Here is a 25,489-nt window from a genome sequence, read left to right on the forward strand (position 1 = left end):
GGGCGGGGCGGGGCGCGGGCTGGTCACGTGGGGCAGGCGGCCGGGGATGGAGGCGCGCGGGGAGCTGCGGGTCGGGTTCGTGGGGGCCGGGCGCATGGCCCAAGGGGTGGCGCAGGGCGCGGTGCGCGCAGGTAGGGCGCGAGGGGTGGGACTGCCCCTCCCCCTCCCCCTCCCCCTCCATGCGGGGTCCCCCACTGTGCAGGGCCGCCCCCGCACGAGGTGTCCCCGGGTAGCCCCGTGCCTCGCCCCAGAGGTGGCTGCATTTCAGCCCTGGGGGTCCCTGTATAACCAACCCCGCGGGGCAGCTGCGCGTGGGTGCTCGGCGGTGGAGCCCTGGCTAAGCAGCTGCCCCACGGCTGCCCCCCTCCTCCCGGGAGTGGCTGCGTGTCCTTGCTGGGCGAACGATTCCGGGATCGCTAGCTGCCATGCCCAGCGTCTGCACCCCTGCGAGGGGCATCTCTGCTCAGGCCAGCTAATCGGTGGCGCTGGGATCCGATTCCTAGGGAGTGGGGGCCTCACACAGCTGCCTGGCTGTTCCCATGGTGCTTGCAGCAGAGGTGTCAGTTGTACCAAGGCTGTTCCAGGTCTGCTGACACCAGTGCCCTCATGGGGGAAAAGTAAGTTCCCTGCAATCACCTGGCATCGCTGCCCACAGAGCACATGGCCCCCTGTTTGCCCAAGCTTGGTAAACTCCTCCAGCAGCGATCAGCCTCTCCTCCAGCCTGTTGGCGTTTCACAGCTGTTGGGAACCTCACACTTGCTGGCGGGCGCACAACCCTTGGGCTGGTCTCTTGCCCCGGCCTGGTCTGGGTGACGGTTCCAAGGTTCAACCAGGTGTGTCTTGGTCTCTCGTCTGTGTTGGAGGCAATGCGGGGTTGTCTTGATGCATCTTAACGCAGCTGATTCCCTCTTTGCTCTGTGTTTTAAGGAAAAGTCAAAGCTGCTAACATCTTGGCCAGCGCACCGTCGGACAGGAACTTGGGCGCCTTCCAGGTGAGTGAGGGCAGGCTGCATGCGAAACGTTGAGTCTCTCTTCAATGGGGCTGGAAGAGCTAATAGTGTCTTGATGTCTGGAAATGGGAGGCAAACGCAGTAGCGGTGCTTGACGCTACTCTGTTGTGATCCCATCAGATTCTGCAAGCTACTAAATTCCTGTGAAGGACACCCGGGTGCCCTGGGAAATGGGGCTGGTGAATTAGCTGGGGGGTGGCTTTTCCCTTTGAGTCAATGCTCAGCCCAGGACCCCAGCCTTGCAGTTTAAAGTGCATGCTAGTAGCGGATGAAATGATCCTCAAATGGCCCTTCCCCCCCGCACAGGGCTGAGTTTCAGTGTCACAAACCGTGTTAAGAGCAGGCAGGTGCTGAGTGCTGCTGTTGGACTGGTGAATTCCAGCCTGTCCCGCTCTGCCGGCCGGTCCTCTCCAGGCCTTTAACGGTGCCCCATCTCCTTGGGCGGCAGGATTTGGGCTGCAGGACGACACACTGCAACAGTGAGGTGCTGCAGCGCTGTACCCTGGTCTTTCTAGCCACCAAGCCTCACCTGCTTCCTGGAGTCCTGCAGGAGATTTCTCCTGCCATTACCCGGGACCACATTATCGTGTCGGTGGCTGCTGGAGTCACTCTTCAGGCCCTGCAACAGGTGAGTATCTGACTGTCCCTCTTGCCCCCTCCCGCCCCCCATTAAACTGTGAGTCAGCTGGCTGGGTGAGTGTCCGGGGCATGCGCTTACGCGTGTGAAGGGTTTATATTTGCTTTTATACAATGGCCTGGATAAGAGGGAAGATGCCTGTAGGTAAAGGGAAAAGGAGGGCTTGTGGCACCTTAGAGACTAACATTTATTTGAGCATCAGCTTTCGTGAGCTACAGCTCACTTCATCGGATGCATTTAGTGGAAAAGCATTCCCTGTATGTATCCGATGAAGTGAGCTGTAGCTCACGAAAGCTTATGCTCAAATAAATTTTTTGGTCTCTAAGGTGCCACAAGTCCTCCTTTTCTTTTTGTGGATACAGACTAACACGGCTGCTACTCTGAAACCTGTAGGTAAAGAGCGCTCCAAATCCATGCAGCTCACCAGTGAGTCCGGTGTGTATACAGCCAGGGCCAGAATGTGTGTGGGGGCAAGGGAGGGAGTTGCAGGGGGCATCCATCCCTTAAGGATAGCTACCCTCTCCATCCCAGAGAGGCAGGGGGATACAAGGGGGGTCCCAGTATTTTCACCTGGCCTGCTGTACTCTTCCCCTTCTGCCATGCATGGACTATTGTTCTTGGAAGGGCAGTGCTTGCTACTTCCAGGTGTAATCCAGTCCATTGAGGTGTATGGGGCAGTGCACACCTCTCAGAGCTATTGTCCCAGGCTCTCTGCAGACTCAGGCAGCCATCCCTGTACCTGAGATGCCCAGGTAATGTTTTCAAGCTTCCCAGTCAAGAGAGCTAGAGACTTTTATTTTTTTAAGTGAAAGCTGAAAATGTGAGATTATCCATGATTCCAGGAGCTGGGGCCCAGGACACGGGCCTGTCATGCCTATGCCTTAATCCAGCCCTGCCAGGCCGCCATGTCCTGGTTACCAGCAAGCAGGTCAGTTTGTGCCAATCTCAGCAGAGGAGCCAAAGCCCTGGAGCTCAGCACAGGCACACGCGAGCCTGCTTGGTGGGATGTGCTAGCCGACAAGCGTAATCCCTGGTGGCTCTGTGTTTCTTGTCATCAATCAGCTGCTCTCTGTTTAGTCCTGCATCTGGATTGTTTCCTCTCTGTACGCATCTGAAGAGACGGAATCCAGCATGGGGCGCTGAGCTGACACACAGACACCCCACCCCCACCCGGGCTCAGCAAACCCTCCTTTCTAAATTGCTGTCAATGTTTTTTCCCCATCCGCTCCTCCCTGTACTATGAAAAATGATTGCCACAATCTGAGTATTATCCTCTGTGCCCCTCTATCCTGAGCTGCAGCCCCCCTGTTATCCCAGTCCTGGCCAAACAGAGAGAGAGAGACACACACACACACACACACACACACACACACACACACACACACACACACACACACACACACACACACACACACACACACACACACACACACACACACACACACACACACACACACACACACACACACACACACACACACACACACACACACCCCTTTGCCGCTGCCCCTCAATCTGAAGCTGCCGGTGGGTTTGCCACGTGGACACAGTGCAAAGGCTGGGTTAACCCTGCCAGGCTCATGTCCCCTGTGACCTAAGGCACATACTACGCCCAGCCCCTGTCCCCAACAGCAGCAGTGTTCCCCTGGTTTACTGTCACGACCATCTCTCCCTGCAGCTTCTCCCTGCTGGGACCAAGGTGCTGCGGGTCATGCCCAACCTGCCCTGCATGGTGCAGGAGGGGGCAGTGGTGTTTGCCCGGGGGAGCTGTGCTGGAGAGCAGGAGGCTGCCCTGCTGAAGAGCCTGCTGTCCGCCTGCGGGCTGTGTGAAGAAACACCCGAGTCCTACATCGATATCCACACGGGCGTGAGTGGCAGCGGGGTAGCCTATGTAAGTGCCCTTGCGCCGGGGCCAGCGTCTCTTAATGCTGCTCTCCAGCCCCAGGTATTTCCCCATTAATCCTCTGCCAGCCCTGCCAGGGCAGGGTTGTTCCCTTCACCCTGGCCTTTCTGCAGTTGAATACAGTGACTCCCAAGCATTGCTCTGGGTTGTCAGTCCTGATGCTTGAGGCTTCTCCAGTGGGAACCCTGGGCTCCCCTTTCTCCCTGAACGACGAATCCCTGGTGCCACCCATCTCCTGCTGAGCAGTGTGTGCTCATGCCCACGATAGACCCTCGGCTGCCTCTAAACCATGTGATCTTAGAGTGAGGCAGCCTGTGCCCCCTAGTGAGTTAGACAGCACACGGGGGTCCGGGGTTGCTACAGCTGAGCTTAGTCTAGTAACTGGTGCCGTTGCCCATAGAGACTTGGGAATCAGTGGTCTAATGGAGACCGGTTGGCGACCTCAATCCCTTGCCTGTAACTTGCTTATCGCCCATCATGGGCGTCTGATTTCTGCCAGGATCAGGATGGTGGCCAGCAGCTTTTGGAAGGGTCTGCTGGCTCAGCAGTGCCAGGCTGGCTCCTGTATTGGGATGCCTCCATGTCCCGTCCTCGGAAAGCAACAGCAGTATGATCTAGCTGTTCCCTGAATGTCGCCTTTCCCTGCTCCAGGTTTACTTGTTTGCTGAAGCCCTGGCAGAAGGTGCTGTGAAGATGGGTATGCCCAGTGCCTTAGCTAATAAAATTGCAGCCCAGACACTGCTGGTAAGTTTGGACTTTTCTCTCAGTCTTCAGATTCCCCTGCTTAACCCAGTCTTGTCCCATATTCCAAACCTGACCCCTCCACCAGTCCCCAATGCACCTTTCTTCTGACCTGCAGTTCCCCCCGTCTATTCCAGTCCTGGGTTCCCCAATGCAGCCTGCAGCACCCTCTGCTACTGCCCATACAGCAAGTTCCCAGAAAAAGCCCTCAGTCTTAGGGAAAACTCCTCTATCATCCCTGTGCCTTGTGGCTCCATCTGCCTTTCCAGTAATTCGTTAACTGTTGCTGACTTGCGTACCTTGGTTCCTACCTCCTTAGCTTCTCTGATGGACTCTGCCGTTTGAGCTGTGCTGTGATCAGCCAAGTGTGTTAGGGCTCCTCTGGGACCCATAGGGGCCTTGCTGGTTGAGAATCCTGAGTTCCACCAGTTGCAGTCAGTGCAAAAGATTCCTGGGGACTCATCCAGGACGTGATGTGGCTGAACTGGAAGAAGCAAAGCCTCTTTGGTTGTCCTAGCATGGCCACCAGAGGGAGGAGGTGACTGCAGCTGCACTGGACAGACCTAGGAAGAGACAGTAACTGCCCCCAAAGTCCTTCCAGTCAGAGAAACCAAAACCATGGGAGCAGGATACAGCATAGAGGTAGGATTGGTGTCATGCACAGACTGGGGAAGAGGGCACCTGGGGCCAGCTGCCCCTTAATCTGTGCATTACCAGCTGGCCAATTTCTTGTAGGCATCATACACTTCAAGGCCAGAAGGGACCAGTATCTAGCCTGACCTCGTGTTTAACACAAGCCAGACACCTGCCCCCAAATAATTCCTAGCATAGAGCTGTTAGAAACACAGCCCATCTGGATTTAAAAACTGCCAGTGATGGAGAATCCACCAAAACCCTTGGTAAATTGTTCTAATGGTCAATTACCTTAATTGTTAAAAAATTATGACTTTATTTCTAATCTGAATTTATCTAGCTTTAACTTCCAGCCATTGGATGGTGTTAGACTTTCCTCTGGTGGACAGATGAGCCCATTATCAAATATTCGTTCCCCATGTAGGTACTTCTAGACTGTGATCAAGTCACCCCTTAACTTGTTCTTCATTAAGCTAAATAGACTGACCTCTGTCAGTCTATCAGTGTAAGGAAGCAGGTCATGAATTTACAATGGGGTACATTAGCTGCATTACTCTGAAGAGAGTTTGACCTGGTTCCCCTTAACTCTTGTATTAATGGCATTCACACCATGTATAACAACGGGAGGCAGCGCTGTCTAGCGATCAGAGCAAGGCGCCCAGGTTGGGGGTTGGAGACCTGGGTTCTGTTCCAGTGGAAGTGAGCCAGTAGAAGGGTGGGGAAGTTGCTTGCGTCCCTTCCTGGGAAGGGAGCAGTTTGGATGGAGTATGGTCTCCCTCCCCAGTTTCCCAAATCAGAGGGCAGGGACACTTACAGAATGCTAAGGCACAGCCCCCTGCCCACCGCGCTCTTCTCTGAGCCTGCCTCCTCTTGCAGGGAGCAGCAAAGATGATCCTGGAGACAGGGGAGCACCCAGCCAAGCTGCGCAGTGACGTCTGCACGCCTGGCGGCACCACCATCCATGCCCTGCACGAGCTGGAGAAGGGGGCGCTGCGGGCCACCGTCATGAACGCTGTGGAGGTTGCGACCGTGCGGGCTCGCGAGCTGGGCAAGAGATAGGGGCCCAGCTGGGCGGGGTGTTCCGGGGCGCCTAGCCTGTCTGAGCCACAGAGTAGCTGCCCACATGCGAATCTCCATCCCGTGATGGAAGGAAGTTTCCCAGGTTGTGCAGTACCAATGTACATCCCATTCTTCCCTTCCTAGGTGCCTCTCCCTGCCTGAGGGATTTCGAGCTCCAGGTCACCAGTGATCTCCTCTAGCCCAAGTCCCTCCCCACAGGGCCTGGCTTCCCCACATGTGAGGCAGGATCCCCTCGTGTTCCTGGCATCCCCCGACGGGCAAGTCAGAAGGGAGGGGCTTGACCAGCCCTGCCCCGGCCATGGGGACTTCACACTCGTATCCATTCCATACACATTGGCTGCTCTTTCCAGACGGTGTGTCCCTAATAAATAATAACAACAGCAGGATGTGGGAGCTGCTGTCCCAGAGTCGTGGCTTCTTCTGCTCTTCTTTGTTTAGAGACGGTGCCCGTCCTCCGAAGGCAGCCTTGGCACCAGACTCGCTGTCTGCATGCTGCTGTTGGGGAAACAGTCCCAGCCGGTAAAGTGCAGCCTTCCCGTCTGCCACCTGGTGCCCCGGTGGCAATCCAAGCCACCCAGCGCCTCACATGCTGGTGTCTCTGGTCTGGTGGGGGACGGTGTGAGCAGAAGCTGGTTTATAGGATGCTCTTCCTGGGCTGGTGGCTCATGGAGCCTTAATGCAGCCTGCAGCTTCCCTCCCACTGTAGCAGGGAGGTGCAGGTCCCAGCAGCCCCTGCTCCCTCTCAGTGCCTGGGTGAGGGGGGAATTCCCTGTATTCCTGACTGTTTTCATTGGTGGGTGGATAGGAAATAGGTAGCAGCAGGGGCCTGGGAGAGACCACAAGCTCCAGCTGCCTGTTAGCAGCTGCACCAGCAGTCCCAGGAGAGCCCCAGCTGCCATGCAGCATAGGAAGCCATGCGTGCCAGCAGCAGGTGGTGAAATAGAGCTGTGCTGTGCTGTGCTGTGCCCTCCAAGGGTCTGTTGATCTCTTGGCTCCTCTGCAAACTAAAGGGTTAATGGTGAAGTCATCACCACCTATTCTAGTCCATGCAAGCTGGCCCTGGCCTGAGGGCAAGCAGCAGTGGGCAAAATCCAGGCAGGGCTGGTCAAAGGCAGTATGCACTGCAAGAGGAGAAGAAGCTGTTCCATGGCTGTAGGTTGTGTTAACCCTCCTCCTGCTGGAGCATTTTCAATAAGGGGGGTTGGCACAAATCCTCCATGCACAGTAGTTCCTCCACTCTGCTGCAGGGCCAAATCCATCACTACGCACTGTCCTTGGCTTATTGTCAAATCGAAGTCAGGTAGCCCCCACAGCTAAATGCTCGGTGAAACCTGCTATTGACAGAACCAGGGAGGGAGGTGGGTAACTGGGTCTTCTGGTAGCTAGAAGTGGGAAAGGGAATTTATCTCCTCCCTCCTTTGGGCAGCAGTGACAGTCAGGTGGGGCATCAAAGTTTATCTCTCCAGGCCAGCAAACTTGGACCAACAGCTCTGGGGCCCTATTGTCAGCCTCTCCGTCCGGCAACAGTACCTTGTCTGGATGTGTGATAAAATGCCCAGCTGTGACAGAGTTAACGACAACATGCAGAGGTACCTGTAGGGCTGTGTTCCGGCTCCACTCCCAATGAAACCTACCTACCTGCTCCCTCGGAGAATGCACCCCACGTGCTTTGGCCATCACAGGCTAATGCACGGAGGGCTTTTCCCTCCGTGGCTCTCGAGGGCTGGGTGGCATAATTGTCCCTATTCTACAGCTGGGGAAACCGAGGCACGGGACGGCAAAGGGACACAAGCCAGGTCGGTATCGGAGCGTAGAGCTCTGATCTCCTGAGTGCTCTGCCTCATCTGGCAGCCTGGGACTTGAGGCCTGCCACCCCATCCCTGCCTGGTGAGCTGGTCCCAGCAGGGAGCTAAGAGCCCCTCTCATATTAATGCAGGGGAACCCGCAGCAGGGCAGCAAAGATCCTTCCTGAACTGTGACCCCCGTTTGCTCTGGTGTGGGGTGGGTAGGTGTTACCAGCTCTAAGCCGAGTGGTGAGCTGCAAACAGAAACTAGCTGTACAGCAAGTGCGTTTGCCCTCGGCAATCTCTGACTGGCTGCACTACCAGCCCCTCAGTGCATGCTTCAGGGTCTTGAGTCCACTGTGCCTCTAGCACAACGCATGGCCCAGAGGAGGAGGATGTGCTGTGTGTGCCCCTTTTCCAAATGGCTCTGAAATGTGTTGCCTGCCCAGCTTCCCCCCCGCTGCTCCCTCCAGGATCTGTCAGCCAAACTCACGGTCCTGGGACTCCAGCTATGTGATGCACCTTGGCAAGTAGGTGCTGTGGCAGGTGGCATCATGCAGTATTCATATGGCTTTGGAGAATGACACAGATGTGGCCCGGTCCTCCATTTAGGGGCCTGAATAGATGTCCCTGCAAGGCTAATTCCCATCTCATGTGCCACCTCCCACTCTGTTGGCTTGCTCTCAGCCATGCAGCCAGCCGTCTTTGTTCCACCCCCATTTGCAGCCCTTCAAGCCTGTGCAGACAGCTCCTGTGCAGGACTCTGAATTGGCTTCAGGTTGAAATAATGAGCAGAGTGAGGGAAAGGATACAGGAGGTAGGCAGAGAAGAACAACACAGGTGCCTGTGGGGCTGGAGGGACTGTCTCAGGAGGAGATGGGAATCTGTATGGGGCAGGATCTAAAGCCCACTGAAGTCAATAGGAATCTTTCCATTGGCTTTCGTGAGCTTTAGACTGGGCCACCGAGAGGGGGAATTGCAGGGAGTTTGATTTTTTGGGGATAGAGCAATACCTCCAGAGTAAGAACAGTGGGGGACAGGCTGAAGATCTATCCCCCTCCATCCATCCTCCCCCTCCCATGAGGTTGCACCTGGAGCTGGTCAGGAAATGAAATGTTTTTCATCTTTGTTAACATTTTTTCAAAAAGATTTTCAGGTTTTCATTGAAAAACAGGGTCATTTGGGGATATTGTCTGATTCCCCCCCAAAAAAATAAAATAAAAACTTCATTGAAAACCAACATTTCCTGCAGAAATTTATTTTCTGAAAAGTTCATTTTCTGTGTAAGCCAACACCCCAATCCTGTACCTTATGAATGGAAATAGTTGCTCAGCGCTAGCTGGCTGCATTTCAGGGGAGAGGGTGAGTGGTGAATGGGCTGTGGAGCTGAAGTCTTGTCATTCAGAGGGTCATGTGCATGGCAGTATTTGATAGTCTTCTGTCTTTGCTGTGTGGTTAAAGAGGGTGTCAGGCTAATGAGGTGCCTATATCATGGTATTTATAAGGAGGTTTGGAAGGGTTTGATTTGTATCGGTAAATATAATTAATTATCAATTTCACCAAACACAGTTTCTGTCCATTATCAAAATTTACTGATAGTCAAAGTTAAAAAAAAATACTGCCCGAGACTTTATTCGAATTTGCGTCACGGATATTTCCTTTGTATATTTTACCATGCGGTATTCACAATTTGGGTTTTAGCAGTTATGCAGATCTCGCTCTTTGAAGCTCGACATCTATGGTCATTAAATAATTATTGTCTGAGCCCCCTTTGAAACCTACCCCCACTGATTTCCCACAACTGTGAAAATTTAAATAGATAAAAATTGGGGGGAAAATGCTTAAAAAACTAAACATTGATAGGGCCCATTGAAACTGTAAAAAACCCAGAAGGCTTGAATTCTGCCAAGCTTAGTTGGAAGGCACTTGATCACTGGGGTAGGTTCTCATCTCCAGCATTCATTTCTCTGACCCTTGGGGAAAGTTCTTAATTTTTTCATCTTTAAAACTAAAAAAGTCAAAAGCTTCCTGCTCCCCCATTAAAAACACACACTGACTATTTGAGGAAAGGCGGAAGGATGGGCTGGTGCATGAAGTGCTAGGCTGGGACTTGAGAGACCTGGGCTCAACCCTTTGCTCTGCCATAGCCTCCCTGCGTAATCCAGGGCAAATCTGCTCCAGTCCCCCTTTGTCTGTTTAGATTGTGGGCTCTTCAGGGCAGGGACTGTTTCTCATTGTGTGACTGTGCAACTCCTCCCAGGGATCAAGACTGAATTTCTGTTCTGCACAGAAATTCTTTGACCTTTTTAACAAGTTTTTGTTCCAAATTGGAACAGAATCTTAAAAACATGACATTTCCCAGGGAAAAGGACAGTCTGAATTTTTTTCATTTTGCTGCAAAATCAAACTGTGTTGGTTCAGTATCTTTCTGAATGAACTGGAGTAGCCAGCAGACTGGACTCCAGGGGAGAAGTCTGGGTCCATAGCTGCAGACAGGGTAGCCTAGAACGCTGAGGGCCCTGGTACCAACTGGAGCTCCCACTTTTCCTGCTCGGTGGCAGGGACTCTGGAAGCCCTGCAGTCCATCAGACAAGCGGGTTGGAGACCTGGCAGGTGCTTGCCAGAACCCTGCCTGTTGGTTCACTGGAAGTACGTCAGCCCACTACATTTCTGCAAAATTAGCATTTTCCAACAAAACTCCTGACCAGCTCTACTCCTAGCAGGATGGGGCCCTGATCTCAGCTGGAATCCTTTTGCCCTGGAAATAATAATGAGAGGGCTTCTGAATGAAGGAGGAAGTGATCTCGGGTAGCAAAGTGCTGAGATGAAAGCCGGGGGATCAGCAGTAAATAGTAACCGTAGATTCTATAGCAAGTAGGGACTGGAGAGCAGCTTGCAGGCCAAACTCAGCTGGGTCAGAGGAAGAATGCATTCCTTTCTAATGAGCGTTGCCCTGGAGATCCTTGGACACAGGGAGGTAGCTGGTGCTTTAAGGCCCTCTCTTGTTCTGCACTAGACTGAATGTCTTCCAGTGAGAGGCATGGGAAAGCACCATGGTGCAGGGAGGAGAGCGGGGCAGTGAATGGAACTCCAGCCCGAAGCAAGCATAGAAAGTCTTTCATTTCATAATCAAAGGCTGTGCAGCAGCCTTTGGCTCACATGCTATAAATAGATATAATTGCATATTCCCCTTCTTGGCTTGCAGGCAGGCCAGCAGTTAGAATGAGTTTGATATTTATTTTCCAGCACTGGGGCTGAATGAAAACTCACCCAGCTAAAAAAAAAATAGTCTCATGAGCACATAAAATCATGAGGTTTGCGGGGGGGGGGGGGGGGGGGGAAATCAGCCGCTGTGATTATTTACATTTCCCTTTTAAGGCACCAACCTAATAGATTGGTTATGGAACGTGCTACCCAGGACTTTGTAATGTTGTAGAGGCAAGTGTATTTCTCAGGGGAACAGCTCTGGTTCCTGGTGAGATCCATAAACACCTTTTGCTAAGGGGAAGCGGTTTGATTATTAAGGGTGACACAATCACCCCAGGTTTGAATTGATCTGTTCTCCACATTCCTAGCAGCCTCCTTTTGCTGAACCAAGGGGTTTTAAAACTAACAAACCTTTCTTTTGCAGCATTTAAGGCCAGGAGGAACCCTTGAGTCTGACGCCTATTAAATGTTTACATCGTTCCCATTATATTGACCCCAATAACTTAGGTCTGACTAAAGCCTTTCAGTCCTGGGAAGTCTAAACTGAGGCCTGCCGCAGGCAGAGAACAGGAGAGACCAGGGCGGCATCAGTACCTGAAACTGATCAACTTCACTGTGAATTCTGGTGGGAAGTGCTGCTGCTGTTCACGGTGCTACACGACACAGAAGTGTGTAGACAAATGCTGCAATTCAGTCACAATTTTTTGGGCTCACTAGCACTCACTGACATGGGAGGGAAAGAATCATTCCCTCAACGTCAGCAATTGCTGGGGGAACTGTTCTGGCCTGCATTCTACACGAGGTTGGACCTGATAGACATACTGGGCCTTCAGAATCTGTGAATCAAGAGAGCTCCTGCCCATTATGATCATCTGGTTTCCAGTGCAGAAGGGCTAAACCAGGGGCGGGCAAACTTTTTGGCTTCAGGGCACATCGGGTTTCCAAAATTGTATGGAAGGCCGGTTAGGAGAGGCTATGCCTCCCTAAACAGCCAGGTATGGCCCGGCCCCCTATCCGACCCCCACTGCTTCTCGCCCCCTGATGGCCCCCCCCAGACCCATCCACCCCTCCTTGTCCCCTGCCGCCCCATCCAACCCCTTCTCATTCCTGACTGCCCCCCCAGACCCCTGCCCCATCCAACACCCCCCTTCTCCCTGACTGCCCCCACCACCCCTTCCAACCCCCCCCTTCCTGATTGCCCCCCCAGGACCCCTGCCCCCATTCAATACTCCTGTTCCCCACCCTCTGAGCTCCCTGACCCCTATCCACACCCCCATCCCCTGACCACCACCCTGAACTCCCGTTCCCTGCCCCCTCACCACGCTACCTGGAGCACCAGTGGCTGGTGGTGTTACATTCGCGCTACCCAAAGCGCCAGGACAAGCAGCCATGCCGCCCGGCTGGAGCTAGCCACGCAGCACAAAGCACTGGGTCAGGCCGTGGCTCTGCAGCTGCGCTGCCCGGCAAGAGCTCACAGCCCCGCCGCCCAGAGCATTGTGCCGGTGGCGCAGTGAGCTGAGGCTGCAGGGGAGGGGGAACAGCAGGGCAGGGGCTGGTCCCTAGCTCAGGGGCCAGGCTGGATATGGCCCATGGGCCGTAGTTTGCCCACCTCTGGGCTAAACTACCTGGCTGATTTTCCTGCTCTCACCCACATTCTTTGTGCTCCACCCACATCCTTGCTGAAGTAGCTTAGCGTCATCCCCATTTTACAATGGGGAAACTGAGGCAGAGAAGGGCAGTCACTTGCTGAAGCTTGTGGGTTCCTCATCAGTGCCTCCCAAATCTACTTACCTGGCAGGGGAGACACCATGATCACGAAGGTGGTTTTCCCAGGGCGAGGCTCATCCATTGCACTGCGGGTGTGCTGACCCCTGCGATTTCCCCAAATGCGGGAAACTCAACTGCATAATTTGTGGTAGTGGGGGACTGCGTTCGTGCTCTCCCCTGGCTTTAAAAAAAAAAAAAATCTATGTTTCTGGCAGTGCAGCAAGTCCCCTGGCTGTGATAGTGGCATTGAACAGAGAAGGAAGAGAGAAAAGGGGCCGGGCCAGGCCAGCCCTAAAGAAGATGGCCCATAGGTTCTTCTGCTCTTGGGTGGCCTTGACTCACAAGAGGTGGTGAAGCTGGTCAGCTGAGATGGACTTTCAGCTTTCCCTTCCTGCATCCTCTCCAGCCTGCCTAATGCTCCAGCCCACCATATGGACCCACCCTCCCCATCAACCAGTCTCACATGGCTGACCCCCTGCCATTTCATCCAGCAGCACCCGAACCCTACAGCTCCTGCTGTGCCCCAAGAGGGAAGGTGCAATACCTGTGCGCATGCGCACACCCCTGCAGCCGCAGGGGCCAGCACAGCCAGGAAGTAGAGGGGACCGAGCTGCTGCAACTGACAGGAGAGCAGGTGGTGGCCAATCAGCATTAAAGTACAGCCTTGCAGAGAGTGGGTGGGTTTGGGGAGGGACAGTGCAGTGCTAGCAAAGGGAGGAAGCTGATGCCTGAGAAATGCATCTCTCTAGGCCCTCTGGTATACGGATATTCATCCCAGATCAAGCATAGGATATGCTCTGCCTGAGGACCAAATTTTGCCAGGGGGATGGGCTTGAGTTAACTGGCCTTTTCCATCCCCCCTGAGCAGAGCGTAATCCTCAGCAGCAGAACCAGAATGCTTCATTTATCCCCCACAAAGCTGCAGTTCTCCCTCTCAGGGCCCAGATTCCTCTGAGGGCTACAGACTCTATGGAAACACCAGCCACTGCATGTCATCAGTGTCCCTGTCCATCCCTACTGGTCTAATCCAAAGCACAGCGACCTCAGCCAGCCTCCTCCCATTGCAATGGGCTTGGAGCAGAGAGCCATTAATGCACACGTACCCTCAAGGGGCGTTCACTAATCCCGAGGCTTTGCTATGGGAAGGACAACTGGGTCCATGCACCCTCTGCTCCATGGGAGTGGTGTACGCACATCAAGGGGAGGACCCACTTTGAACCCGTCCAGCCCCTTTCACAGAGGATCTCCGAGCATTTTGCAAATCTCAATTAGGCTCTGTTCCTTTCTGAGAGTTGCACTGATTACATTAGTTAAGGTTTGTAAGACACTTGGAATACAAAAAGCTCTTTCTGCATGCTAAATATTATTGTTACAACACGCAGGGATTATACTCAATAGCATCTACTTGTTGTAAAGCTTTGGTATTTTAGCTGAAGGAGCCACTGTCAGTGTACAAACCAGATATAACAGTTTGTAGCTCACGAAAGCTTATGCTCAAATAAATTTGTTAGTCTCTAAGGTGCCACAAGTACTCCTTTTCTTTTTGCGAATACAGACTAACACGGCTGCTACTCTGAAACCAGTTCAATGTCTGTTTCAAAGCAAGCTTCTAGCATTGTTTGGGAGGTACTGGAGCACACAGAAATGAGTTGACATGGCTGTTCTGCCCCCAAGACTCTCCTGGAAATGAGGTGTATCTTTCAGGATCTCCCCAGCAAACAACACAGACACGTTTTCCTACTGGGAAGCAGAGAGATTGGCTGTCTGCCATTCCCTTGCTCTAATCATTAGATCAGACAACACTGCCTCCTAAAGCCATGAACGCAGGAGTTCAGACCCCTGCCCCCCACTAGCCTACACTCCCTACCACAGTTTGGTGGAGAACCCAGGAGTCCAGCGTCCCCCCACCCCTTAACTCTTCTACATTTCTCCCCTGCCCTCCGCCATAGCCACAGTGATAGGATTAGAACCCCGGTGTCCTGACTCCCAGTCCCAGACTGGAAAACTCCCCATTCTACCAGATCACTAAATTTGGATTCTGATAATCCAGTCTCTCCCTAGGCTGAATATTCCTAGCCATATAATTCTGAACTTTGGTGATTCACAGGGTGAAATACGGGACATAAACGAGAGGCCTTCCCATTCCATGTCTGGGGAAGGGAGAGGTTATTCTTGGGGATGGAGCTAAACCGTATTTCAAAAGACCTTCACGATAGACCCATACCAAGAGCTTCAAGGTTTTCATGACTGGAATTGCAACACACCTCCTTTACATTTCAGCCTCTGAGAATTATTCTTTACCATCAAGTAGCTGGTTGAAGCAGCAGCCCCTAGTCACACTGGATGAACCTCCCAGTGGGTAACAAACAAATTAGAACTAAATCTGTTTGCCACTAAGTTACTCCTCCAGAGACTGCCAATATCCAAAGCACTCGGTGGCAAAATTTTGAGATGTCAGCGTTACCCAAGAGCCCTTATTACTGCAACAATAACTTTGATTGGGACCCAACCCAGCACCGTCACACCAAATCTGTAATACTGACAGCCTGAAAAAGTAGCTCTGAGATTGTGACAATGCACCTCTGGATGTTTTTCTAAAAGCTCTGGCCTAGGAATTATTCTGGGGGAGTTCCCTGGCCCGTGTCATGCAGGAGGTCAGGCTAGATGATCACCATGGTCCCTTCTGGCCTTGGAATCTATGGCTCATCATTGTGCCAATGTCGAGATGGCAACCACATTTAAAAGAGTGGAGAAGCAGCACAAGTTAAAACAAATTGATGCATGCAGGTGCAAGGTTATGCGACACATCAACAGAATAGTAAATAACCAGGTGTGAATATTCACTCATCCCCTCCAATGACTGAATCTGTATAATTAACTATTTTGCTGCTCATCATTCTAACAGAAACAGCCAAGTACTCTGGAATTGTGGAAGTAACATGGGGAGAATACCATCCCTTTTCCCTCTCTTCTCACCCCCTCTCCCCCCAAGCACAATACAAGGATTTTTTTCATGCTGGGAGACAAAAGCGTGCCTGGGAGATACAGACCCTAACTCCGTTTCTGGGGCAGCAGCTCCTTGGAAGAGCAGACACTTAGGCCTGAAGCAACCCAAGCAGCGATTCCTAAAAGTGACACACTGAAATATGCCAGGATATTTGTGTATGTGAGTGGGTGAGAGAGAGGACAAGGAGGTCATCATGGATTTATGAAGTGTTGTTTCTGTGCAGCTCACAAGCTCTCCCTCAGTATAACGGAATTTTTGAAAAAACACCTTTCACTTGACTGATGGCTTTATTAATTCCCAGAGACCAGGATTGGAAGCAGTAACTAATAAACTCTGTTGGGACTGGCAGAAAAGATACATGTCAGAATGAGATTGCTACAGTCAGCCCTACTGGGTGTTTGTGGGGGGGTTTTGGGATGGGGGGGTGGGAGGAAACGGGGAAGAGACTTTTACAGCAGCTAGTACTGCAAAGCATAGCGGGCCACTCAGAGAGAAGCCTCAGGATCAAGGATTTCAAAACAAGTAGGTTCCCAGGAGAAACATACAAGGCCTAATGTTTACCATTATTTATTTACGTTTCTTAAAAAACAGTAGGAAGTTTCCAGATTGTTGCCTATCTAGAAAGTACACGACTTCACTGACATGCTAAAATGAGCTCCAAATAATTTTTCTATACTCCCTAATTGTGAACATGCATACATGGCTTATCGGTGTGATGGCGGTACCAGCTATACCCTTACTTCATCACCTGTTTGTCACCTTCATTCATGTCAGCAAATATTTAGATTGTGGGATCTCTGGGGCAGGGATAGCACCTTCTCAGGACTCTTCTGAGCCAACTGGCAGCTAAAAAACAACCCATTTTCTCCACTCTTGTTCAGGTGGTATTAATCATCTCTGGGGTAAGTCACATGACCATGTGTATTTCCTCCACTACAAATTCACTCTCTTCCTTTAATTCTGCCAGCTTTTTCATTTCTCCTCCCTCACACCTGTAGCCCCAACTCATTTTGCTACTTTTGACTCCCTCCTGCCCCTCTCACATCAGATCGTCCAGATTTCTTTAATAAGATCTGACATCACCTTCCAATTTGATCCTTGACTTTCCATCCGGCTTCCGCCCTCTACACTCCAGTGAGACAGAGCTCTCTTCCAGGCCAAAATCATAACACTTTTACTCGATCTTCATCATCCCAAGCCTCTCAAAGTCTTGGTACAATTGATTACTCCTAACTTCTTAAATCTTCTCTTCCAATGGATTTTGCTGCTCTCTGATGGTTGCTTCACCTTTCAGCTTGCTGCTTTAGCAACCCCTAGTTTCCATACAGATACGTCCCAGTGCTATCCAAACTTTGCCCAACTGGGACTAATGCTGGCAGCTTGCTGGAAAGCTGAGGGATGAATCTAAGTTACATAAAAAGAGCATTTTACAGCCACTGTCGTTTTTAAGAGGTTCAACCCAAAGACTACCTGACCCAGCATGCAATATTCCATCTTGCCAAGCTCTGAGCTACACTTTGCTCAAACCAACTAAAAATTTTAGACCGGGGTCTTTCCTTTCCACTAGCAATGTGGAAACAAAGGAAATCAGTTTCTTTCCATGAAACAGTCCATCTGAGTCCCAAGTGTTCACTGTATTTTCCTAATATTTTCTTGGTTCCCTTAATGACACTGATCAGACTGAGGGGGAGTACTTTTAAAATGAGCTTTTAGCAAAATGTTTATAAAAAACAAAGTTAAATCCTTACTGATTTAAGGAAATCTTACCAGTTACATTATTTTTTGAACTAGGTACTACTTACTTTTTTGCCGTGTTTACTCCTGATTTTTGTAACGGCTCATCCTTTAACAGATCAGTTTTCCGATAAACGTTCCTACACCTCTTAGCCATACACATATAAAGCAGCTTGTGAGAGCCGGTGTCTATTCTGTCACATGCATCATCAACAGACTTGCCAAATAAATTCCAGCTCTGGAATCTTTATTCCTTGTGATGATACAAAGCAAGAAAGAACCCTGCTTGACTTTCAGATCCTGAGGGAGTCAATGGCACCGATACTTATAAAATACATCTTTTTACTTGATAATGGAGTCCATTTTATCTGGAGTCACTGAAAGACAAACAGGGATCCCACCGAGGCCGTTTGTGTAGTCACTTTTCACTTAGCCACACTAATTTCAAAAATAAAGGAAATTAGTAACCGCAAAGTTTAGCCAGCCTGCCACAGGGTCAACAGCATGACTCAAGTCCTTCACCTTTTTCCATCTTCCTAACAGTCCAGTCCTTTGGAACCAGAAGCTGTAGCTGGTTCATAATTTTAAGGCTTAAGTGGGATCTTTCCCCCATCCCTAAGTGACGTATGCAGCTCCACATGAGAAATCATTGTCTCACAGAATTCTAACTCTCCTTCAAAGAGTGACATTTTAAATCTTCATAGAGATTCACAGACATTTTAGGCCAAAAGGGACTAGATCACCTAGTCTGATCTCCAGTATAAGAGAGGCCATATAATTTCACCACATTACCTCTGTATTGAGCCAAAGACTTGTGTTTAACTAAAGGATATCTTTCAGCAATATACAAATTGCTGACCTATATTCAAGTGATATAGGTAGCTTAGGGCTAAAATTTAAATTTAAAAAAATTACAAAACATAATAGAAATTATTTTAAATAATCAAAATAAGTAAATCAGTGGATTATGTAACTTAAAACTTTCCCATAGTGTTCACAACTCAAACACTGCCATACGCTTGTATGCGACATTGAGAAAACTGAAAATAGTCTGATCAATTTCATATGCTGGCTCTGAAGACTGTGCAAATTGAACAGCAAAAATAAAGACAGATATTTTTAAAAAGTGCATATGGCTCCAGTACTTTAAGTGTTTAATATTACTGTAGTGGAATTTACCTTTATATTTTTGAAAAGACAGTTTCCTTGTAACATGAACCCTGCTGTCAGTTTTGTGCTAGTTTTTGTGTCTCTATTGTTTCCTAAATTAACTTTCATTCGCTAGCAGGCAGTCTTCACCTGTCCCTAATAAAGATACTCCAAAGCAGAAGCTGGAATTCCAGTTTTAAAGAATACTATTCAGAGCTGATTATCCAAATGGAGAAAACCAGGTTTATAAGGCAATTGTGTCAATTTATTCACTCTTCTTGGTCTCAAGCTATGAGATTTTATTTTGTAAACAAGTCTCTGTATTAGTTCATGGGCTCAGAAGCAAGAGTTGAACTACAATTCAGGAGATTCTTTTTCAGAGCAGCCAGTGTTTTTTTTGTTTGTTTTTTTTACAGGTAACCGGATGACATTGCCTATTGAAACAAATTTAGGAGAATCACGTACAGTTAATGCAATTTCAAGGGTTAAATCAAAAGCTTAATTGCCACATCATTTGAAGAAGTCATGTCACATTAAAATCTATTTTGCTTCACTATACATCCTGCTAAGGGGACGATTTACCAAACCCCCCTCTCCCCGCCCCTCCAAGTGGAACAGAAATTGATTAGATCTTCAAAGACTCTGAAGTTGAGATGGAAAAGATGGCTAAGTATCCATCCCCACCTGCCACAATGCAGGACTGTTCAAATAACTATTTTTAATTTTTGCTAAATAGCCAGACTAAAAGTTGGGGTTTTTTTTTGTTTTTGTTAAAATCAGGCCAAAAAAAAAATTCCAATTAGACTCTCATGCCTCTGTTTTTTTAATATAAATGTTGTGGGCTCCTCCAATTCCTGCCTCATTCCAGCTGCAGGACAGGTTACCAGCTGCCTCACTATAACAGCCTCTACAGAGGCAAAACCAAGAATCTTCTGCCTGCAGAACGTCCCACTGCTGAAGGGAATTTCGTTATCTTCCTAGTCACCAGGCTTAACTGTTTTGCTATAAGAAGATTGCAAAAAAAGGTATTTTAATTTTTAAATAGTCTGAAGGATCCAGGGTTTAAGGGCTATGGCAGCCCTCGTGGACACGAAGTAGCCATGGAGGTTACATTAGCTCACCAGCTCTCGGGGTGGCCTGTAGCTTATTAAGAGTACCCCCAGCCCAGAGTGTACCACTTCTAATCCAGTGCATGTAAAACCCACCCCAGTTTAACAAAAAAACAGTTAGCAAATGGGACGGGTATGAATGACCAGGCCCCCTCCAGAGCGTAACATTAGTTCTTACAAAAAGATACCCAAGCACGTGGCTGCCAGTTTACATCCTGGTAGCAGCTACAGTCTATTGATGATTCGGGTCTGGACAGTGAGGCTGCTGCCGCCACCCGGATTCACTTCCACAGAACTTTGCGTGTGAGACAGCAGCCAAACTATCTGTTTAGCTTTGTTCCTTGCCCAGCACTTGTTTTCCTCTTTTCAACTTGAGAAGAGCCTCTCTAGGCAGTGTGTAGCCATGCATGGCCCCCTTCCCCTCACAGCAGGATTCTTACTGCCGACCATCTCAGAGCTCCGCCATCTTCATTAGTCCCACCCGTGTGAGGGAGAATCCCCTCCTCTCAGTCAAGCTAGGGGGCAGCGTGCCTTCTCTGTCCCACTGATGTCCAGTCCCCCGCCTCAGCCCTTCTCAGGGATGTTGGTTAGTTTCCCCTCAATCCCAGGAGGATGGGGATAAGCCCCTTCCTTGCAGCGACACTGGATACAGAGATTGGTCCCCCTGCCTCTGCCCCATGGGTTGGGGGATCTGCTGATGTCAGGGGTAAGGACTAGCCCTCCAGTGATGTTGCTGGGAATTATCGCCCTACGTTCCATGAGTAGGGAATAGCACCTCCTAATGGTATTTTGAGTGAGGACTAGCTCTCAAGTGATGGCATTTTGTGCGGGGTTAGCCCCCCTTATTAGCCCCAGGATGTAGGCTTACCCCTCAGTGACATTACAGGGGGGTAGCTCCAGGGTGAGGGACATATGAGCCCCACGAGGTATTAGACCCCACTCTCTAGCAACGATGGGTGGGGGGGTTAGGTCCCCCATTGTCACTCCCATTGCAGAGTGGGGTTAGTCCCCCTCCATCCCATGGGAGTTTGGTGGGGCTACACCTCCAAAGGTGCAGCAGTAGGTGGCTGACCAGCTCCAGTCCCCCTAGCACCCTCTATGAGTCTGAGCTACCCCCTTGGTGCAGCCGCTGGGCCATACTAATGAGGGAGCGGAGCTGCACCAACTTGAGTGGTCCCACCTGCCGGGGGTCCTGGCTCTCCAGCCAGCGCAGCGCTGTTTCCAAGCCCCTGATGGCTTCCCGGGCTGTGGGCAGTGGGGGATCCCCTCCCTCTTCCACTCCACTGCCTCCCACACCTCCTGCACCCACCCCTGCTGCCTCCTCCTCCTCCTCCTCCTCATCCCCCCCACAGCCTCCAGGTCCTTCATCCCCACCATCCCCTTCCCCATCTTCCCCCTCCATGCCTGGCGCCGCATCGTCCAGGTGCAGCCAGTTGGCCACCTCCTCAGGTGCCAAGCGTTTGTAGGCCAGAGCAGCCAGGTGGGTGAGGTCACTGAAGACCTTGCTGTCCCCACCGCCTCCATCCCCACCCAGCGGTTCCCCCTGTTCCTCCTCCCCAGGCTGGGGCTCAAAGGCAGCGCGCAGCCCCAGCAGCCAGCACTTCTCGATGGAGCCAGCAGGGATGAGGTCCCAGGAGAGGCCAGCCAGGTAAAGCATGTCCTTGAGCAGGAAAGAACGCACAAAATCCAGGGGGCCACTCCCGCCTCCGGCTGGGCTGGGCCCCCCTGCTGGGCCACCTCCCCCACTGGCCACACAGGACACGGCCAATCGCAGCAGCTCCCGCTTGTAGAGCTGCTTGAAGGCGGACACCACGCCTTGCTCCAGCGGGGCTGGGATACGGCCTCCCCCTCCAGCCGAGCTGCCCCCTGCCACAGCCTTGGAGAGGAAGAGGGCTCGGATGGAGCCATCCGGGGTCTGTAGCTGGGGTGGCTCCTCCGGGCCAGCACCGGAGGGTGGCGGGGGGCTGCTGAGGAGCAGCACCGCTTTCTGCTGGAGGCAGCTGCGGCGCAGATAACGCTTGACTCCTGGCACAAAGTCTTCAAAGAACCAGGCCCGGAGAAGGGCAGGTCCAAGCCGGGCCTCGGGACTGTAGCGGTAGCAGGCCGGGAACTTGTCCTGGTTGTGGTGCCGGAGACTGGGTGGGTCTGGGAGCCCCCCCACCACCAGCGGTTTCAGTTTGTGCGAGCCAGTCAGGTTGGCAGCCAGCAGCACAGTGACACACTCCTTCACCACCAGCCTCCGGCGGGGGAGAGGCTGCAGGCGGGGGGAATGGGCCCGCAGCTCCCCAGCCTGGCCCGGCAGCAGTTTCCAGTAGAGTCCAGTTACATTGGCGTTGTAGATCTGCTCGTCCCCATAGCCTCCCCCGTCCGAAGGGGCCGTGGCAGCTGGAGGAGGAGGCGGCGGCGGCGGGGGCAGGAGCAGCGAAGGGTCCGGGAAGGCGGAAGAGGGGGCCCCAGGCTCCAGCTCAGCCTTGAGCGGCGGGGTGCCCGGAGCGGCGGGATCCCCCCCTCCGCCGTCGCCGTAGATGCGCTGGCTGGAGATGCCGTGCCGTTTCTGCCAGCGCCAGAACCAGCCATGGCTGGCCTTGAAGGTGCACTCGGGGCCGTAGATCTGGCGGGCGAAGGCCTCGGCCTGGCCTTGGATGATGGGCCCCGAGAGCGGCACGCCGTGCTGCCGCAGGGTGAGGAACCAGGTGTAGACGGCCCGGTCGATCTCCTCCTCGTTGGCCAGGCGCATCTTCTTGCGCTGGGTGCCCACCTCGCCGCCCAGCTGGTCCAGGAACCAGCGCAGCTTGTGCTCGTCCTTGAGCCAGCCGCGCAGCGTGCCGCCGGGCACCCCGAAGTCCCGGCACACCGAGGCCTGCCGCTCGCCCTTCTTCACCCGCTCGATGGCCTGCAGCTTGTCCTTGATGGAGTAGGCGCGGCGGAAGGCCATCTTCACCGACAGCCCCCCGGGGCCCCGGCCGGGGGGCGCCCCGCCCCGCCGGCACCGCGCCGCCGCCCCGGGCTCGCCCAGCTCCAGGCACACCGGGGACGGCTCCCTGCTGCCCGGCTCCTCCAGCTCCAGCGGGCTCCGTCCGCCCGGCTCCCCCGGAGGCTCCCGGCGGCTCGGCTCCTCCAGCCCCGGCGAGGCCCTGCCGCCGCCGCCGCCCGGCCGCCCCCGGGGCCGCCTGGAGCCCGTCCCGTCCGGGAAGCGTCTCCTCCGCGGCGGCTCCCGCAGGCCCAGCGCCGGGGGGTCCCCGGTGGCCGGGGGCAGCAGCGCGTCCCGCCCGCAGGCCATGCGGGGGCCTGGCTGCGGCCGCTCAGCGCGCTCCCCGGGCCGAGCCGCGGCTGGATCCATGGCGGGGCCCGGCGCCGGGGCCGCGGCCGCCGGCCGCCATAAACCCGCCCGGACCTGCACAGTCCCGGGGAGACCGGGGGGGGGGGCGGCGCGTTATAACCGGGGGCGGGGGCGGGGAGCCAAGGTCTTTTGTCTCCTCTCTGGCCCCTGAGAGCCGATAGGGCGGGCCGGCGGCTACAGCGCATGCGCCGTCGCTGCTTTTTTTTTTTCTCTCCCCCCCCCTCCTGAGGTGGAACATCCTGCCCTCCCCCCCTCCCGTTAGACTCTTCCCCCTGTGGTAGGCTATAATTCCTACAGCCGGCCCTCGCTGGAATGTGCCATTGTCGCAAGAGGGGGTGTCCAATCTCTCGGCCTTTTCCATTCCCCTCCACAGAACGGGCCATCCCCCTCACAGCAAAGAGCCACCCCTCACCCGGACTGTTCCACGCCCGCAGCCCCCTCGGCCGTGTCCGCGCCCGCTCTGCGTGGCCCCCACAGCGCCGCCGCCCGCCGGCTCCCCCTCCCTCTAGCCACGCTTGGTCGGCGCCGCGACCCAGAATCCCCCGCGCGGCCAGCGCGGCTTCCTTTCCGCTGACTGAGGCCGAATAGAACTAAGGGCCCGCCGCGTGAGTACGGAGCCCCGCGGGGGCCGGTCGGCCGGCGGGCGCGGGCGCGCGCGCGCGCGCGCGGAGGGGCCTGGGGGCCGGGCCGGGCCGGGCAACCGCCCTGGGCGGGAGCTGAGGGCAGGGAGCGGCGGCGCCCAGCCCCGCACCGCGCGGGTGGGGGTGGGACTGAGGTGGGTTCCCCGGCACCTCTCCGCCCCCTCCTGTGAGCAGCCCCGTGCTCCCCTCATGGGCAGGGAGCTCGCGGGAGGGGGCTGCTGGCCGCGGGGCGGGGACCTCCCCCGTGGGTGCTGGTGGTTTCGGGGGGTGGCCCGTGGGGGGAGGGGCCTTCATCTGCATCCCTCTGTGCCCCCCTACCCCCCCACCCCCGAGGGTCGTCTCCTTCCCACGAGCAGCCCCCCGCTCCTCTCACGGGCAGGGAGCCCTGCTGTGGGCAGGTGGTTCTGGTGGTGGGGGCAGGGTCTCTGTGCCCCTCTGCTCCCCCCCCCCCCCGGAGAATCCTCGCCTGCTCTTGTCCTGCGCTCCCCTCGTAGCCAGGGAGCCCTGCGGTGGTGCCCTGGGGGAGGGACTCTGTCTCGCAGAAGACCCTCTTTTTTTCCCCATGCAAGGTCCTGGGGGAGGGGGGGGGTCATATCTGAGCCTGCCAAGACCCCTTCCCCCACCAGTATGAGCCTGTGCTTCCCTCACAGCTGATGACTCCGCTGTGGATGCAGGTGGTCCCAGGAAGGGTTATAGGTGGGTCCTGCAAAGAATCCTCCCCTCCCCCTGCACCCCCACTGTGAGCATCACCCTATTTGCCTGGTGCTCCCCTCACAGCCAGGGAGCTCTTTCTTGTGTGCCAGCAGCCCAAAGATAAGGGGTGGGTGAACTCTGTGGTGCTGACTCACTTTTCAGCAGCTCTGTCTGGTAACTTCTGCTGGCACTTGAGGCTCTCTGCACTGAAAAACCAAAGGGGAAATCTGATGGGTCCGCTTGTCTGGGCACTTTAGCTCCCTGATGATAGGCCTATTTGTCATGAAGGATCCTTGAGCGCTCCCTAAGAAAGGGCCCGTTCCAGCAAGCTGCTGATCATCCCCAACTTCCTCTTAGCTCTGTAACAGCTCAGGCTGTCCTGAACCTCTCAGGATTATGCTGCTGTTCTTGCGTTTTCTGTTGCTGTGTAGCAATCTGGCTCCATTATCTCTGATTTAATCCTGATTTATTTTGGTCATAACCACAGTTATTACCTAGAGAGTCGCATGCTTTGTTGTGTCTGTTTTTCTGAGTGCATTGCAGGGGTGCACATAAGGGGCTCCTTACAGTCTCCATTCCTTGCATAAGCTCCTTGTGTTGCATCCTCCAATTCCTTCTCTTTCAGGGATTCCTGGCAGGTTCCTCCCCTTCACACCCCCCCCCCCCCCCAATGCTGCTATCAATTGGCTTGTGGCACCTTAGAGACTAACAAATTTATTTGAGCCTAAGCTTTCGTGAGCTACAGCTCACTTCATCGTGAGCTGTAGCTCACGAAAGCTTAGGCTCAAATAAATTTGTTAGTCTCTAAGGTGCCACAAGTACTCCTTTTCTTTTTGCGAATACAGACTAACATGGCTGCTACTCTGAAACCTATCAATTGGCTTGTTCAGAGTAGCAGCCGTGTTAGTCTGTATTCGCAAAAAGAAAAGGAGTACTTGTGGCACCTGATATATGCCATCATGTGCCAGCAATGCCCCTCTGCCACGTACATTGGTCAAACTGGACAGTCTACGTAAAAGAATAAATGGACACAAATCAGACGTCAAGAATTAT

General features: G+C 53.3%; 3 protein-coding genes and 1 non-coding gene across 5 annotated transcripts in view; 3 read left to right on the top strand and 1 right to left on the bottom strand.

The window, feature by feature from the left end:
- Window positions 1-11: 11 nt before the first annotated feature.
- On the top strand, window positions 12-9,032 carry PYCR3 (pyrroline-5-carboxylate reductase 3). The gene is made up of 6 exons (XM_038392309.2): window positions 12-131; window positions 929-993; window positions 1,460-1,639; window positions 3,327-3,539; window positions 4,203-4,295; window positions 5,802-9,032. The coding sequence occupies exons 1-6, from the start codon at window positions 47-49 to the stop codon at window positions 5,982-5,984; spliced, it is 819 nt and encodes a 272-aa protein (XP_038248237.1). The 5' UTR covers window positions 12-46; the 3' UTR covers window positions 5,985-9,032.
- A 3,747-nt stretch (window positions 9,033-12,779) lies between these two features.
- LOC119852357 lies at window positions 12,780-12,943 on the top strand. Its single transcript, XR_005291625.1, has one exon. It is a non-coding gene; the product is annotated as a U1 spliceosomal RNA (small nuclear RNA).
- Window positions 12,944-16,189: 3,246 nt separating this feature from the next.
- Window positions 16,190-23,202, bottom strand: TIGD5 (tigger transposable element derived 5). The gene has a single exon (XM_038393107.2). It carries the CDS (start codon window positions 23,100-23,102, stop codon window positions 20,859-20,861), a length of 2,244 nt encoding a protein of 747 aa, XP_038249035.1. The 5' UTR covers window positions 23,103-23,202; the 3' UTR covers window positions 16,190-20,858.
- Window positions 23,203-23,558: 356 nt separating this feature from the next.
- The window catches only part of EEF1D (eukaryotic translation elongation factor 1 delta), a 40,947-nt gene continuing 39,016 nt past the window's right edge, over window positions 23,559-25,489 (top strand). Inside the window, exon 1 of one of the 2 annotated variants that reach the window (XM_038390333.2) lies at window positions 23,559-23,707. Coding sequence is in view for 1 of the 2 variants with exons in the window: in XM_038390331.2 (XP_038246259.2) it covers window positions 24,397-24,439 (43 nt within the window). In the remaining variant the exon portion in view is untranslated. Of the gene's footprint in view, window positions 23,708-24,381; window positions 24,440-25,489 lie in introns of those variants that run through there. The other variant, XM_038390331.2, reaches the window with a different exon arrangement.

Source organism: Dermochelys coriacea, chromosome 2, assembly GCF_009764565.3.
Source record: "Dermochelys coriacea isolate rDerCor1 chromosome 2, rDerCor1.pri.v4, whole genome shotgun sequence".
Taxonomy (NCBI): Eukaryota; Metazoa; Chordata; order Testudines; family Dermochelyidae; genus Dermochelys; species Dermochelys coriacea.

Coding starts and splice junctions, on each gene's coding strand:
- PYCR3 (XM_038392309.2), top strand. CDS start 47: ATGGAGGCGCGCGGGGAGCTGCGGGTCGGGTTCGTGGGGGCCGGGCGC. Junction 132..928: donor GCAGGGCGCGGTGCGCGCAG/GTAGGGCGCGAG, acceptor CTGTGTTTTAAG/GAAAAGTCAAAGCTGCTAAC. Junction 1,640..3,326: donor CTCTTCAGGCCCTGCAACAG/GTGAGTATCTGA, acceptor CTCTCCCTGCAG/CTTCTCCCTGCTGGGACCAA.
- TIGD5 (XM_038393107.2), bottom strand. CDS start 23,102: ATGGATCCAGCCGCGGCTCGGCCCGGGGAGCGCGCTGAGCGGCCGCAG.